At 39.6% G+C, this 17,694-nt stretch overlaps 1 protein-coding gene across 5 annotated transcripts in view; it reads left to right on the top strand.

The window, feature by feature from the left end:
* ANKRD28 (ankyrin repeat domain 28) overlaps positions 1 to 17,694 on the top strand; it is a 195,498-nt gene that overhangs the window by 123,076 nt on the left and 54,728 nt on the right. For all 5 annotated transcript variants that reach the window (XM_065943348.1, XM_065943352.1, XM_065943349.1 and 2 more), the window contains 2 exons: positions 11,456 to 11,526; positions 16,507 to 16,707. In XM_065943348.1, coding sequence (XP_065799420.1) covers positions 11,456 to 11,526; positions 16,507 to 16,707 — 272 coding nt within the window. The remainder of the gene's footprint in view (positions 1 to 11,455; positions 11,527 to 16,506; positions 16,708 to 17,694) is intronic.

Genomic DNA, 17,694 nt, shown 5'->3' with positions numbered 1-17,694 from the left:
TGCACCACCATAGTCCATTCTCTTCTGCCTGGATGCCTATAGGATTCAGTTCTCTATTACTGAAATTCATGCTAACTTTCCTAGGCTAAATCTGCTGAGTCTTTGTCCTAAGTTACACTTAGTCCTGAAATTCAGATTTTCATTTCATTTATATCTTCCATTGCATCTTTGGATATTTTATTTCCGTGTGTTTTTCTGTCAGTAAATTTTTTTATTGTGTGTTTTGCTACTAAAATAGATATCCTTTATCTGTCTTTATCAGCTTTTCTCTGAGTATAATTTTGTCTTTACGTTTGCATGTGTACAAGCTAAATTGTTCACTTGTGTCCAACTCTTTGCAACCCCTGATGGACTGTAGCCCACCAGGCTCCTCTGTCCATGGAATTTTCCAGGCAAGAGTGCTGGAGTGGGTTGCCATCTCCTACTCCGGAGGATCTTCCTGACCCAGGGATCAAACCCTCATCTCTTGTGTCTCTGTGTTGGCAGGGAAATTCTTTACCACTGTGCCATCTGGGAAGCCCATTTTTACATTTAGTTTTAGATTATTTCATTTTACCTATTCTTCATTCATTCAACTAATAATAAGCATAGCTACATAGCAGGTACTATTCTAAGTGCTGTGGGCAGAACCCTAAATAATATACATGAAGTCCTAGCCTTTATAGAGTTTATGTTTTAATGGAGGACATAATTGCAAATTAATATATATAGTTTGTCATGTGATGATAATTGCTATGGATAAGGTAAAGGAATAGTATATTGGGTGGGAATCAGTTGCTATTTGTGTTGGATTACCAGGAAAGAATTCAGGGACATACAAGGAGATAACTGAAGCAAATAAGGAAGAGAGCCTTGTGTATGGTGCAGTTACCAGGTGGAAATTAAGAGATTAGCACGAACAGATACCACAAAGTGTAGCATGTATGAAGGCAAGTGAAAAAAGCAGTAGGGAATAAAGCAGAGGTGGGAGGATTCCAATTAAAGACTTGCTTTGGCCCTTAAAGTGATGTGGAAAACCAGTGGAGGGACAGAGCCTGACCTGGGTTTTTAAGAGTTCGTTCTAGCTATGGCTTCAGATTCTTGACTATGTTTTAAGACATATCTATTTTGTTTTTTTGTTGTTTCTAGGCTTTCATCTTTAATCGCTTTTATCCTTTTCTCGATCTTGGTCTGCCAGCTCTCATCTTTTTGCATTGTCTTACCTCTTTCTTGGAGCTCTTCTTTGAGCTGTCTGTTCAGAGCTTAATTTCTCTGAAGTGTATAAAGCACTCTGAAGTTGTGTATAAAGTGTGCATGCTAAGTTGCTTCAGTGCTGTCTGACTCTTTGCAACCCTATGGACTGTAACCTGCCAGATTCTCTGTCCATGGGCTTCTCCAGGCATTAATACTGAAGTGGGTTGCCATACTCTCCTGCAGGGGATCTTCCCAACCCAGGGATCGAACACATGTCTCTAGTGTCTCCTGCATTGGGGGGCAGGTCCTTTACTACTGTCACCACCTGGGAAGCCCCTGTGTGTAACAGGTGATTGACAAATTCTTCCTCTCCTTTCCTGGGATTACTTTCAAATGTATTTACCTATTAACTATCTTTTGCTCCGTTTTCTCTGCCTTTGTATATTTTTGCTCTAGTCCCATGCTGAATCCTTTAAGATTTTTGGTTGGTGGAGTTTGGCCTGACCAGGGATTGAACCTGAGCCCTCGACATGAAAGCACAGAGTCCTCACCATTGGACCTCTGTTATATATCACTGAGGAATATGTTTTCCCAGAGCATCTGTTAGTAAAGAACAGAGTAAGGAGGGGAAAAAGTGAGCGTCACTTGTGTGTATTTCTTTACCTAGCTCTCAGACGGAATGTGTTTTCTGTTAGTCCTGGTAGCATAGTTTCCCTTATTCTTGATGTACTACAGATAGTTGGGGTGACTGGCAGCAACTCACATCATAGAGTCTTACTTAGGTTGTGATTGATGATGAATGATTCTTACCCTCCATTTCCAGCAGCTCTGTCAAAAATAATGAGGGTGCTTACTTGGTCTCTCATGCAGTGTCCTTAACTTGTTCTTCTGTGTTATGAAGGGAGATTCTCCTGTGGATGACCTCTAGATCATCTAAAAGGGTGTTAGATAGGGATTCTGGGACACAGACAGTGGAGAGAATGGGGCAGAAGGGCATGCACATCAGTATGATTTAGACGACTTTGTAGCTGTCCCAAGAATTGAAGAAGCTTCACCTGACACCTTCATTTTGGTACATATTTCACTGTATTTGGTAGAAATTCTTCATACTTTTGTCTGTGATTGTAACTGTTTTCTTCTATTGAAGGTGGTGTTTCCTCCCCTTTTCTTTTATATTTTGGCCAGTTAGGTTTGTTTTGCTTTTTCTGAGTAAAACTACTTACTCCCTTTAACCTGCAGTCCAGAATAAATTCACTAGAAATCAAATATTTATACATGATGCATCTTCAAGATTTGTGAATGAGGGGTATAACTTTTGACATGATATATGTAATCAAACAAGTATATTCATCTGTAGAATCTATATTAACACTAGAGGCTAGTAGAATTAATTTTACGATTATTATTGATTGGGGTGAAGTAATAGGAAACAGAGAGTGTACTCTCAAGGACTATGTTAAATTTAGCTTTTTCATGTATGATCTCATTACACTGCTCTTATCTCTTATTATTATCAATAAATGAAACTAAAGCATTTAGCAACAGTTAGAACCAGACATGGGACAAAAGACTGGTTCCAAATTGGGAAAGGAGTATCTCAAGGCTGTATATTGTCACCCTGCTTATTTAACTTATATGCAGAGTACATCATGAGAAACGCTAGGCTGGATGAGCACAAGCTGGAATCAAGATTGCCGGGAGAAATATCAATAACTTCAGATATGCAGATGACACCACCCTTATGGCAGAAAAGGAACAGGAACTAAAGGGCCTTTTGATAAAAGTGAAAGAGGAGAGTGAAAAAGTTGGCTTAAAGCTCAACATTCAGAAAACTAAGATCATGGCATTTGGTCCCATCACTTCATGGCAAATAGATGGGGAAACAGTGGAAACAGTGGCAGACTTAAATATTTCCTTGAGCTCCAAAATCACTGCAGATGGTGACTGCAGCCATGAAATTAAAAGATGCTTCCTCCTTGGAAGAAAAACTATTACCAACCTAGACAGCATATTAAAAGGCAAAGACATTACTTTGCCAACAAGGTCCATGTAGTCAAAGTTATGGTTTTTCCAGTAGTCATGTATGGATGTGAGAGTTGGACCATAAAGAGTTTTGAGTGTCGAAGAATTGATGCTTTTGAACTGTGGTGTTGGAGAAGACTCTTGAGAGTCCCTTGGACTGTGAGGAGATCCAACCAGTCCATCCTAAAGGAAATCATTCCTGAATGTTCATTGTAAGAATTGATGCTGAAGCTGAAACTCCAATACTTTGACCACCTGATGCAAAGAACTGACTCATTTGAAAAGACCCTGATGCTGGGAAAGATTGAAGGCAGCAGGAGAAGGGGATGACAGAGGATGAGATGGTTGGATGGCATCACCGACTCAATGAACATGAGTGTGAGCAAGCTCTGGGAATTGCTGATGGACAGAGAAGCCTGGCGTGCTGCAGTCCATGGGGTCGCAAAGAGTTGGACATGACTGAGCAACTGAATTGAACTGAAAACATTTAGAGATGTAATAACTGGCTGAAAATTATATTGCTAATAAAAGCTAGAGCCAGCTTTCAAACCCAGGCTATGTGACTACGGCATTTATATTCTTAACTCTGCTACAATCTGAACGACTCTTCCTCTTCTCTACACCCTACCCACCCCCATCTACTTAGCATTTAGTAGAATTTGTGTAGGCAGTGACTTGTTGAAGAACTTCTGTTTTAAGAACTTAATTTTCTGGTCTCCTACTATAGATATTTTCTTGGGAGCTATTCATTTAGTGCATGTATTTTTGAAACTGTCCCCAGGAAAAATAAATGCAAAATGGTTGTCTGAAGAGGCCTTACAAATAGCTGAGAAAAGAGAAGTGAAAGGCAAAGGAGAAAAGGAAAGATATACCATCTGAATGTAGAGTTCCAGAGAAAAGCAAGGAGAGATAAGAAAGCCTCCTAAGAAAACAATGTGAAGAAATAGAGGAAAACAATAGAATGGGAAAAGAGATCTCTTCAAGAAAACTAGAGATACCTAGGGAATATCTCATGCAAAGATGGACACCATAAAGGACAGAAAAGGTATGGACCTGACAGAAGCGGAAGGTATTAAGAAGAGGTGGCAAGAATACACAGAAGAACTGTACAAAAAAGATCTTCATGACTTGGATAGCTACCATGGTGTGATCACTCAGCTAGAGCCAGACATCCTGGAGTGTGAAGTCAAGTGGGCCTTAGGAAGCATCACTGTGAACACAGCTAGTGGAGGTGATGGGATTCCAGCTGAGCCATTTCAGTTCCTGAAAGACGATGCTGTGAAAGTGCTGCACTCAGTGTGCGAGCACATTGGGGAAGCTCAGCAGGGGCCACAGGACTGGGAAGTGAAGTTTCCGTTCCAGTCCCAAAGAAAGGCAATGCCAAAGAATGCTCAACTACTGCACAATTGCACTCGTCTCACACACTAGCAGAATAATGCTCAAAATCCTCCAAGCTAGACTTCAACAGTACATGAACTAAGAACTCCCAGATGTTCAAGCTGGATTTAGAAAAGGCAGAAGAAACCAGAGATCAAATTGCCAACATACACTGGATCATCAAAAAAAGCAAGAGAATTCCAAAAAAACATCTATTTCTGCTTCACTGAGTATTCTAAAGCCTTTGATCATGTGGATCACAACAAACTGTGAAAAATTATTAAAAGATGGGAATAACAGACCACTTTACCTGCCTCCTGAGAAACATGTATGCAGGTAAAGAAGCAACAGTTAGAACCGGATATGGAACAAAGGACTGGTTCAAAATTGGAAAAGGAGTCCATCAATGCTGTATATTTTCACCCCGTTTATTTAACTTCTATGCAAAGTACATTGTGTGAAATGCCATGCTGGTTGAAGCTAAAGCTCGAATCAAGAATGTGGGGAGAAATACTGATAACCTCAGATGTGCAGATGACACCACGCTAGTGGCAGAAAGCAAAGAGGAGCTAAAGAGCCTCTTGATGAAGGTGAAAGAGGAGAGTGAAAAAGCTGGCTTAAGACTCAACTTTCAAAACAGGAAGGTCATGGCATCTGGCCCCATCACTTCACCATCACTTCACAGCAAATAGATGGGGAAACAATGGGAACAGTGACAGACTTTATTTTCTTGAAAATCGTTTGGTTATGTCTGACCTCTTGGACTGTACAGTCCATGGAATTCTCCAGGCCAGAATACTGGAGTGGGTAGCTATTCACTTCTCCAGGGTATTCTTTCCAACTCAGGGATTGAACCCAGGTCTCCTACATTGCAGGGGGAGTCTTTACCAGCTGAGCCACAAGGGAAGCCCAAGAATACTGGAGTGGGTAGCCTATCTCTTTTCTAGCAGGTTTTCTGACCCAGGAATCAGGGTCTTCTGCTTTGCAGGCAAATTCTTTACCAACTGAGCTATCAGGGAAGCCCCCTAGTGTCAATAATGCCCTCTTAAATGGTGAAGTGCACCAGCTTGGGGTGGTGGGGTGGTGATGGTCCAGCATCACAGGTGGAAAAGTGGAAATGTACTTGCTTTTTGCTCATTCTACTCCCAACCTCAAAACCTCAAAACCTCCCAATCTGAAGCTTTGACCCTAGCTTTGGTAGTCAGCCAAAGGAAAGCATTATTTCCAGTTTGGGAAGAGTGCTAAAATACTTGGTTCCTGGCCCAGCTCACTGGATATGGACTGTCTCCTCTGTGACTTAGGAGCAAAGAAGAAAACTATGCTCTGCAAACAGGAGTTTTAGAAAATTATTAGTGAGACTGTAATTATTACAGACATGTAGGAAAAGCGAAATAACTTTAATAGTATCGACTCTCAAGTTCTTTGCCTGGATCAGAGGTTGATAACTTCATGTGACGGGCCATCCAGACAGTGGCAGCTACTTATCTGCACTCCTGTAAGGTGGTAAAACTGTTTACAAAATAGGTGGCTGGCAACCTGTGGGCTGAATTTGAAGATCCCTGACATTGATTATAATGATACTTCCTTATTAAAGTAGGGTAGGGTATTTAATAAGCATGAAATAATTTATTATGAATATTTCAAAGTAGAATAGAATATCATCTCTGGAAATGAATCGTAGAGATCATTTGCCATAGCCCTTATTTTACCCATTCCAGTATTCTTGCCTGGAAAATTCCATGGACAGAGGACCCTGGCAGGCTCTAGTCCATATGATCGCAAGGAGTCAGACAAGACTGAGCAATTAAATACTTTCACCTATTTTACCAGTAACAGGTTCAGAAATCAAAGAATTGGCAGGTCTTGGTGAGTGAACAGATCAGGGAGAGAGCATATGAATTGGTCTTGCAGAGAAGCCCTGAGAGACCTAGAGTCAGCTGGGACACTGGTGATTTGAATGTATGAGTTTATAGAACTCAGTTTGCAAAAACAGGTGCTCCCTATGTTGTTTTAACCTGGGGCCTAGCCTCCCTTGAGAGAGACAGAGACGTGTGTGTGCGTGTACATGCACATGTACACACACACACACACACACACATTACTTTTCACAACATGAAGCTCCAGGGGCAATGGGGCATAGCCCCAGGTCACAGCCTGCTTATTACAGAGCCATTATTAGATCACAGGTCTTCCTCCTGGGCCCCTCCAACCACCAACCTGCCTGGCTCCTCATCTATGCAGACCTCTCTTTGGCTGCACTGCTGGCAAGAGCCCGTGATAGACTGATATAGGTGAACCAGAATTTTTATTTTTTAAAATTAATTTCTGCTTTATCTCCAAATAAAGTAGACATTTATCTAATTCTGAAAGGACTCTTACCTTAAGTATCTTTAAAAAGCTGTTGTTTCTGAGTGTATTTTATATATATGAATTAGTAAAAGGAAAGGTTGGTGAAAAGGAAGATTACGTGGGTTTTTCTAATATAACTGTGCTACCAAGTGGATACAGGCAACCTGTTTGCATGACCCTGCAGTTGATTTTTGCTGTCTTGTTTTCTTTTTGCTTTTAACATAAATCTAATCACATCTCTACTCTGAAATGGTAAATCCAAATTCAGATATTTTATGTGGTGTAGGTTCTGGCTGCTTATTTTTCTTAAAGGAAAGCTCAGCTGATCTACTAGGAAAAAGGGGATTCTAGTAAAGACCATCTTTGATTTACGCAGTTGAGCATAACCTTGGGTTTAGGGAGGTATGCTCCTGGTGCTCAGGAGGCTTTCTGTGGGTGTCGGTTTGCAGTGGTCGTTGAAGATGCCTCCTCAGATTGCTGTGTGGTCTTGTTTCTGAGCCTTGCTTCCTACCACATGGCCTCCCAGTAGCCTGATTTCAGCAGTTGAGACGGTGCTACTGTGTTCTGTTCTGTTCTATTTTAGTGGTTGGGAAGTAGTAAGGAAAGGAATGTTTTCTTAATGACTTACAGTCATCCTTTTACATCACAGATACTATGTACTCTGCCAGGTAGAGAGCCTGTGACGGAGCCCCCAGAGCTGTTACCTTTGGTTTCATTGCTCTGTAGGAAGACTGTTCTGTGTTATAAGTGGATAGGATTTCCTTCTCTTTCCCTCCCTTCCCCCTCCCCCTTTCCTGCCTCCCTCCTCCAGTCCCCTCTCTCCTCCTCTCCCTCCCTCCCCCCTCCCCCTGCCCCTCCTCCCCTCTCCCTCCCCATCCTTCCCTCTCCTCCATCCCCCCTTCACCCCTCCTCCTGTTTTCCTTTTCCTGCTCCCTCTCCCTCCTCTCTGCTTCTCTTTTGCCTGTCTTCATCTTCTCTGTGGCTAGTCTTCAGCTGTTGGATTAGTTGCTTTCCTTTGGAAATGTCTTTTCCATTACTGGAATTACTTTGTAATTTGCTGTATGAATATGTAACTAATTTGGGCACTCTGTGTGGAACAGACATCTGGTTACCTTCAGAGAGCTCACAGGAGATGAGCTCTGGTAGCCTGGACGTCTAATGTGCCCTGCCATGTTTATTACTCTTAAGCCATATTTCACTGGGCACCCAGCTGCTGCTCTTATAATGCACATAGCCTTGTTTGTCTGTTAATATATAAAGCGCGTGCTAATTAACCCATGTGGGCAGGGGAATTTGTTGTACTGTGCCCTTAGAGGTAGCCCAACCATTTCTCATATACTTGACCTTATAATTTCCAAGGGATTAAAATATCTAATTAGTGTTATTAAAAGAAATATGATTTAATGGAATATAAGTGTCTTCTGAGAAAGGATATGATCAGATGTCTAAAATGCCACTGTGTTGATCTTCCCTGAAGTATCTTTAGAGTCTCCAAAAAGAGCAAGCCGAATTTTTTATCAGGTTGTCTACTAATTGCTAATGGCAGCATGATGTATCCTCATTAAGCCACTAGTGGATTATTTGTTACAATCACTAATGTTTTGATAAAATTAACTTTGACTTTGTTATTAAAAGAGAAAGATGATTTAATTAATTATTGTAACTTAAAATGGAAGAATGAAGCCAGCAGGATTTTTTACTTTGGGCTGCCAAAGGCACCGTAAAAATTAGATTTTCTTTGTTCACTTGTCTATCTGATAACCCATTTCCAAAAGAAAGACTATTTTTACCTTTTCCTACTTTGCAACTTTTTTCTTTGTACTTGAAGTCAAATTCTTGGAGTGTTTTTTATTCCATCATCAGTACATTTCACTTTCTAAATATGTAGTATTTCTGTTTCATTTCCAAATTAAAATGGGACTCACCTTTAAAGGTACATAGCGTAGGGCAGCTGCTTTTGCTCCCTAGTTTCCCTCACATCATCCAGTTCTCAGCGTCCCTACCACCCATACTGACAGATCGGCAGCCGCCTATCTGTTTTTGATGGCTTAGCTTTCCTCCAGGGTTTCCTTATGTAAATATAGATATTTAAATCTTCCTTTTTCTATGTAAAAGCAAAGAACATTATTTATACAGTTCTTATTGCTGTTTTCACTTTTTGTTTCTCAGATCTTTATCAGCACGTAGAGGTCATCCTCATTTTTTGTGACAGCCACTTTCTGTTTCTTTGTCAGTTAATACCTTGAGTCAGACTTAGGACCCTTCCCATTTGTGGAGACTCATACGTTTTCAGGCCTCTAGAAATTCTCTGCCTCTGTCTTTCCAGGGTATTTGTGTCTTCTGAGTGTCTGTGTCACTACCCTTCGGGCCTAAAATGCCAGGACCTGCCCATCTCCTGTGCACTTAAATATAAAGTCATAGAAAGAGGTGCGGGGATTATAGAGAACCAAGTGGTGAATGGGGAGAAGGAAGGCGCCCCTTCACTGTCTAGACAGGGCTCCGCCTTCGGGTGTTGTGTTCTTACCCAAAGCAAACGCTGGCTTTATTGCTGTCAGGAAAGTCTGTTTTCACCATTTTGGCCTCCAAAGAACCTGGCTGGTAGTTGCTCAGATGTTTATTTCATGGATATACCACTGTCTCTGGCTGTTTTATTTTGCTGACTCCCCTTCTTTCTCCCACAGCCTTAAGCAGTCTTGAAAGCTCTCCTGCTGGTTCAGGATTCTTTTAAGTGTCCTGCCGGTTGGCCCTGCCCACACTGAGTTCAGCTTCAGCTGCTGCATTTGTGGATGACTTCCTACACCTGCTTTTCATTCATTTTCTTTCACATTCAGACTTGTAAAAATCTACCTCTACTGTATTTGTGCCCTGTGTGTACTAGATACAGTGGTCATATGTCAGTTTATTTACTTTTTTGCTGCACTGCACGGCATGTGAGATCTTAGTGCCCCAACCAGGCCTGGAACTGTGCCCTCTGCAGTGGAAGCACAGAGTGCCAACCAGTGGGCCGCCAGGGAACTCCATTTGTTAATCTCTGTAACAGGGTATTAGGAGATCTGTCTTATAGATGAAAATGTAGGTTCAGAGGGATCACAAAACTCATTAGGGCTGTAACTTGGAGTCGCTGCACTTGATTATTACCTAGAAGCTCATACTCAACTAGTTAGGGACCTATAGCTAGAAGTTATTCAGTCTGTAACTTGGAGTCACTGCACTTGATTGTTACCTAGAATTCTCACACTCAAAACATAGAATGTAAACATTAGAACCTTAGGATGTCTGAGTTCTATCCTAGGTTCTGCTGCAGTTGATGGCATTGAGCCACTTCCTTGTACCAGCGTTTCATCATCTGGAAAGTTTGGGGGTTGGACAAGGTACCTAAAGCCTCTTCTCACTAGCTAGTTATGATTCTAGATGTAAATCTAGGATTGCTTGTCGTGCTGGACCTGTTTGCTAGTTCCTCTGCACTCCTGAGAGCCAAGGCTGTCTCTGCTTAGAGTGATCCTGTGCTGTGCTGCTTCTGCTTTGGAGGCATTTAAGCACCAAGTCAGCAGGTTTTACGTAGGTGATAAATCTTCCTCCCCACATATGTAATACACTTACTGTCTTACTCGATGGTATTTCCATTCTATTAAAGAAAATTTGTGTCTGTTGACTTAATAATTTTTAAGCAAAATAATTTTTAAGCAAAAAATACATAGTTGATTTGTTTTAATGATTACTTCTTCAGAACTTCAGGTATAACCTAGAAAGACATGTGGGTTGGTTCATTTATTTCTTAATTTTTTTCCCCTAAGTTTAAAGCCATTGTATCCATTTATAAAATAACTATAGTATTAGAGCATTTTAAATAATCACTGGAGAACTATTTCAATATTACTGTATTGCATTATAACATGATACATTCATTAGTAAAGAAATGAAGACTTTGTATTGAATGGTCGTATGTTTTATATTTATATTAGTAAAGAATATAAGGAATATTTTATGTTTATATTTTATATATTTATAAATTATACATTTGCAAATATTTTGTATTTATATAATTATATACATTATATTTATATATAAATGTATAATAATGTATATAATATACATAATAATGTATATAAATATACATTTATAATTTTTATATATTTATAAATGTATATTAATAAAGAAATATAATGAAGATTTTGTTATGATCTGTATTTTATGTCTGAGTATTCTTATTTATTTATTTAAGTATCAGGCTTTTAACACACACACTGCAGTAGGGTCTGATTTTCACTTTGGATATGCTCTGTATAAAGGTGGCTTTTCTAGCCTACATATAAAATATTTCTTTGATTTTTAATAAAAAGAGCTAATACCTTCCTGGATATCAATTAAAAAGATTTTGTTTTGTAATTTAAGGATAATTTATTAGCAGAAAGTAAAAAATGAACTTCTACATTTTCAATTGTTATCTATCCAGTTTGGACTGTATGTAACTAGTTATTTATTTTAAATTATTTTATGCAAAATATTTCAATTAATTTTTTTCTTCTTGTTGCAGGAGCTAGAGTTAATGCCAAAGACAGCAAATGGTTGACACCTTTACACAGAGCAGTTGCGTCTTGTAGTGAGGTATGAAATTTCTCTTAGTAAATATATTGTGTGTAAAATCTTTAAGTAGGCCTGCCTGTGAGCCCATGTGCAGATCCTGTATTTTCAAAAAAGGAACAAGCAACTGAAACTACCTAGACTGGTCACTTTACTTTGCAATTTGTACAAACCAAGTTAATTGTTCCATTTTCCTTTTGTGACGAAGACCTCTTGGAGAGTCTGAAGTGGCAGAGAATAGAAAACTCTCCTTTTGTACTTCCTACAGGACAGCAGTTATTTTTCTATCTTAGAAATCCCTCATCAGGGCTTTTCTCTCCTGACTGGTTCACAATAGCCTGATAGACTTGTTTCAGAGGTTCTGCTGGTTGTGATCAGGAAGTAATCTCTGCAGTGTATAATGGATAAATGAAATATTGTTTAGGTAAACTGTAAAATTCATTTTGGAAACATTACTAGTTCTCCTGTGTTGCCAGTTCTAAATATAATCTTAAAATATGTTAAGTGTCTTATGAAGAAGAACAATTCCTTTTTAATAATCCTGTGCTTTGTTTGATCTTCAAGATAACTGACATTTTGTGAGAATTCGTTTTTATATTTGTCATCTTCTAGCCCTCATAAAATCCTTGAAGAATAAAATATTTCGAAGAAACTGTGTAGTTAACAACTTGCCAGAAACCAGTCAGCTGTTGGGCAGCAAAGATGACAATAAATACCCGGACCCTCTTTTTTCCTGTCATTTTACTGCCTTTCTAAAATGGATGGGGTGTGTTTTACAAATCCATTGTGCTCAGAGCACACCTTTTACCCATCTTAATATATTTGATTCTGGTTGAAAACATTTTTTAAAATAATTTAAAATATAAAATTAAAATATAAAAGGGTGTGTGACGGTGTAAAGTAGCATTTTCTTCAGTTGCTGAGATTGTGAAAAATGGAGAGGGTCACTCCTGCTCCTTCTGCCCATCATGGGACCAGGTCCTTCTTAAGTCTGTTCATTCTCTGTACTAATCGCGAACTACGTCTTGAACGCAAAACAAGCGCTGGGCAAGTGAAGAGGAGTGGAGGACAGAGTGACTGGAAAGAACTGTGAATGCTGTGGTGTGACAGAGGCGGTCTGTTGGCCTTTGGCCTTTGAGTTGGGAGGAGGAGGTAGGGAACAGTGTCCTTGGCTGCAACTGATGAACTGCGGGGCTGGACTGGGGGAAACTGGCTTCAGGTGTCACCTGCCACATTCTAGCTGGGTAATCTAAGGCAAATCTGGGAATTCTGGAAACTAAGACATATTCACCAAGATACTTTGAACTCTGAAATTCATGGTAATATCTTGTAAAGAAGTTTCTTTCGATAAAGGCAATTAAGGAAGATAAGCGTTACCATCATTGCAACTTTTTGGTAAGTTAATCATATTTACCTATTTTTTTGGCATGACTCTTGGGAATGTGACTTAAATTTAGTGGAGTTTTGCCAGATTAAATTATCAGGAAGAACACTTTGATTATCTGTAGGGATAACAGGCCAGAACTTCTTAAAATAATTAACATTAGAGGCAGATTGCAGGTTCCACCCAGAGACCTAACTGCTGTTTTTTTTAAATTATGTATATAGCTTGAACTTAAGGGCAAGCTGTGGGTTAGAAAGCTAATCCTAATAAGTTTAAACTTTTCAACCTAAAATTAAGTTTAGTCTTTCATAGAAGTTAACTCTTCATGGACAGTGGATGTCTTAAGGGTTAATTTCCTCGCTGAACTTGGGTTGAGAAAGACTGCTTCTGGTGAAGTACCCCCATTCCAACTCCCCCTCCATGACATACCTCCTATTGCCTGGCTGCCTCATCTTTTCTCCACCACTGGTTTGTGACTGTCCTTCTTCAAGTGTCATATACAATTCAGCTCTCTGTAAATGAGGGGTATTCTGAATAGATCGATTTCTGAATGTTAGGGCTGTGTATGTGTATTTATTTATTTATTTATTTTAAAAAAGCCATATCACACTGGATCCTCTGAAGGATATGTGTTTATTGTTTTTTAATATAACCCCAAGAATTATCATTTTAGTTCTGTCAAGATAACTGAGTTTAAAATAGATCACCGTGTGAAGTATTACTGGTTCACCCAAACATTGTATTTATTCGCAAATGTGTTAGCCCTTCTTTTCGCTGTGCCTGACCCCAAGCTATGAATAAATACTCTTCAGATATTATTTAAACTTTTGTTATCACCCCATCCCCATATTTCATAATCATATTTAAATCAGTGTTCTAGGGTTTAACTTGTTTGTTTGAAGTCAAGGCCACCTGCAGTGTTTCTTACACATATGTACATATGTGTACCTCTGGTGGTAGTTTAGTCGCTAAGTCGTGTCCCACTCTTGTGACCCCATGGACTATGTAACCCACCAGGCTCCTCTGTCCATGGAGTTGTCCAGGCAAGAATACTGGAGTAGGTTCCCATTCCCTTCTCCAGGGGATCTTCCTAACCCAGAGATCGAACCCTAGGGTCTTGTGCATTGCAGGCAGATTCTTTACTATCCAAGCCATCAGGGAAGCCAGTTTTCTCTAAATTGTCAAAGGTCACTGCTGTTGTGATATGACACTTGCCTATATTGTTCTGAATTGTAAATGGTGTCAATATTAGCTCACCTGCCATAACAGAATACCACAGGCTGGGTGGCTTATACAACAGAAATGTATTTTCTCACACTCTGGAGGCTAACCGTTCCACAGGAAGGTTCAGCGGGGTCAGTTTCAACGAGGCCTCTCTTCCTGGCCTGCGATGTCTGCCTTCTCTCTGCATCCTCATGTTTGGTGAGACAGAGGGAGAGGGGAGACTCTCTTCCTGGCCTTAAAATGCGGTCAGTCTATCAGTTTAGGGCCTCTCCCTTACCGTCTCATCTTTCTTTCCCTCCTAAATACACTTTGGTGGCGGGAGGCAGGACTTCACTGTGTGAACATGGGGGTACACCGTTAAGTCCCTGGCAGTGGACTCAGGATTCAGACTAGTCTGTCCTGATTCTAGAGTCTGAGCCGTTGTGGTGGATGCCATCTTACCCACCGTCAACTGTAAACTGGGTTTATTCTTGCTTTTCTGTGAAACAGAAGTATAGCTTTGATTGTACTCATGGAACATAAATATTCCACACACTTTTCAGAAACTTAAAGGTATGCATTGTACATTCTAGTTGGAAGTAATTAAGGCAAACCTATCATCTATAGTATGCTGTATTTGCCCAATTTACCCAATTATAAATTATTCACGTTGCTTTTAATTATCTCCCATGAGAATGTTATAGAGAGTCCTGACAGTGCTTGTACCCTCTTCTCCATGATTCTGAGTACATCTTCCTCTATATGTATGTTTTCCCTGTGTTCCCTTTTTTAAATTGAAATATGAGTTACAGTAAAATGCACAGACTTTAAGTGTGTAGTCTTGAGTTTTGGCAGATGTGTACACCTATGCAGCGTTTTTCCGAGACTAGATTTTGACGATTCCGTCACTCCAGCCGGTGCCTTCATGGCCCTTTTCAGTCGGTCCCGCCTGTCCCCAGAGGCGAACACTGTTCTAATTTCTCTCACCATGGAGTAATTTTGCCTGTTCTAGAATTTTGTAAGAATGGAATCATACAGTGTGTACTCTTACATCTTGACTTCTTTTGCAGTTTGTCCTTTTTGTTGTGTACATTGGTGGTTCATTTCTTTTTATTGCGAAGTAGTGTTTCCCTGTATGTATATGCAACAGTTTTATCTATTTTCCTATAGGTGGACATTTACATTTCTTTTTTGACTTATGAGTAAACAAAAGATTGCTATGACATTTTCAGATAGATCTTTTAAATTTTCTCTTGGGTAGAATAGTTGGAGTGGAATTGTGAGGTCACAGGGCAGGCCTCTGCATGCCCTTGATTAACTACTTGGCAGATTGATTGATTGATGGGCATCTCTCCAGCCTTTTGCCGTTTCCCAGATTTCAGACCGTCCCGATTACTTTTTATTTCAAAGGCTATATGCGAATCATGAAAAATAGTATTTTGTTTGGTGTTCCTTGCTGTGTTGCATGGTTATAGTAATTCTAATCTTTTGAGCACTGTGTATGTTAGCTTTTTTTGCCTGATAGCAGTCTTGAAAGGAGTGGTGGGCAGGTGCTACCCCTTTACTGATAAGAAGACCAGGGGTCAGTTTTACTAGACTTGAATAGTTATACCTTGTAAATGACAGAACTGAGATAATTTGCTTCTGGTCTTTTTCATTTTGTATATAGTTTGTTGCTCCTCTGCCAAAAATAGGATTGTCCCTGCAAGGAGAAGATTTTTGCTATGTTTAGTTCTGATTATATTGCTTAATACTGATGGCTTACTGAATTCCTTTTGATTTGGCCTTGAGTCCAGTTTATGGATGTGTTGTGACATTTTCCTTGTGTTCTGGGAGACCAGCCACTTTGAATAGTAAACCGTTAGTTGGCCTTGTTAACACAACTTTCCCACAAGGCAGAATCACAGCAAAGACTTCCTTTCTTCCCTCCCCGCCTCACTCACTCTCTCACTCTAATGAACTAGATCCTAGTGATTTTTCATTTTGTAAAATACAGCGTGTGTAATACCTTGGGAAATCGTATGTTTTAAATTTTTTTGTATTTAATGGCAAAGTGATAAATGTAATTTTTAAAGCTTTGAAATTATAAATTAATTGTATCTCACCATCGAGAAAAGCAAGAGTAGTGATGAATGTTTTTGAAGAATATTCATCAGTATTTCTTCTTGTACATTTTGATGGAGATTGATGGCTATGCCTCAGTTGGAGGATGGACAAAGGGAATATTTTATCTTGCTGTATCTTGCATGGCTCTGAGTACTGCCTTTAGTTCAAGGTATTTTGTTTTCTGGCTTGTTTATAGCAGGTTCTACCAAACTTTTTATTTCCTCAAGAAACTGTTTTTCCATCTTGCATGTACAATTTCTAAAGCCTTTAAGTCATTTGTCTTATGTAACTTATATCTTCATGTGTTTCAGGAAGCAGTTCAGGTACTGTTGAAGCATTCTGCAGATGTTAATGCTCGAGACAAAAACTGGCAAACCCCGTTACACATAGCAGCTGCTAACAAAGCTGTCAAGTGCGCAGAAGCCTTAGTTCCTCTTCTGAGTAATGTAAACGTGTCCGATCGGGCAGGAAGAACTGCACTGCATCATGCAGCTTTCAGTGGCCATGGGGAGGTAGGTGTGCTCCTCCCTCAGTGATTCTCTCTGCGCCCCCAACCCCGTTAATAAATTAATGAACTTGGCTGTCTCACTCCTTTTTATTTATGTTTACCTTCTTCAAACCCTCAGACTTTATTTCATCATAATTCATGATCTACCTTTCTCACATTTAGAAATTTATCAGATACAGCCCCAACCAATGCTACTAACTGTAAAACAATGTGAAAAGTTTTTTCTGTCATTGAAGGAAAAAATATCTAGGGAGTCAGCGCTGTTTCATTGTTCTCTCAGAAAGGTGGTTGCAGAGGGAGTTTAGAGTGTAGAAAACATTTTCTTACAGTTTATTTTGAACATTTGTCAAAATTTCATTAATGAGAGGCCATCAAAAGAAAACAGTTTAAAAAAATAGTAGTTATATTATACAACAAGCATTGACTAATGTTAGGTGTGTTATAGCAGAGAGTGGGGCTCACGTATGTACATGGAAGACGAGACTCGGTTAGAAGACCTTTTGAGGCCAGCTTGTTCAGTCCTTCATTTTTTTTGCAGACGCAGAAACTCAAGTAAATATAAATGGTTCTGCTGTGCAGCAGAGGGAACTACATTTAATATCTTATAATAACCTATAATGGAGAAGAGTTTGAAAAATATATATGTGTATATTTAACTGAATCACTTTGCTGTCTACCTGACGCATTGTAAATCAACTATACCTTGATTTAAAAAGGAAAAGTAAAGTGACATTCCCAGGGTTCACTGGCTGAGAAACAGTTGCTGCAGTGCTCTTTTCACTCTTCTTCCCGGTTTTTGCCACATAAAGAGTTTTTGCCCCCACTGCAGTTCCGGTCACTAGATGAGTCCCTTTTTGACATCTGCAATGCCCTTTCCAGCAGGGAAAGTATTGTAAATATGTTTAGATATAATGGAAATAATTACTCTTGGTATGTTTTGAGATAAGTAGACTGCAGTGGCCTTCAGGTCTAATCATATTATGGACACTTC

The sequence above is a fragment of the Muntiacus reevesi genome, chromosome 8 (assembly GCF_963930625.1).
Source record: "Muntiacus reevesi chromosome 8, mMunRee1.1, whole genome shotgun sequence".
In the NCBI taxonomy this organism is placed as follows: Eukaryota; Metazoa; Chordata; class Mammalia; order Artiodactyla; family Cervidae; genus Muntiacus; species Muntiacus reevesi.
Note: the sequence above shows the minus strand (reverse complement) of the source record. Positions and strands in the feature narration are given on the sequence as shown.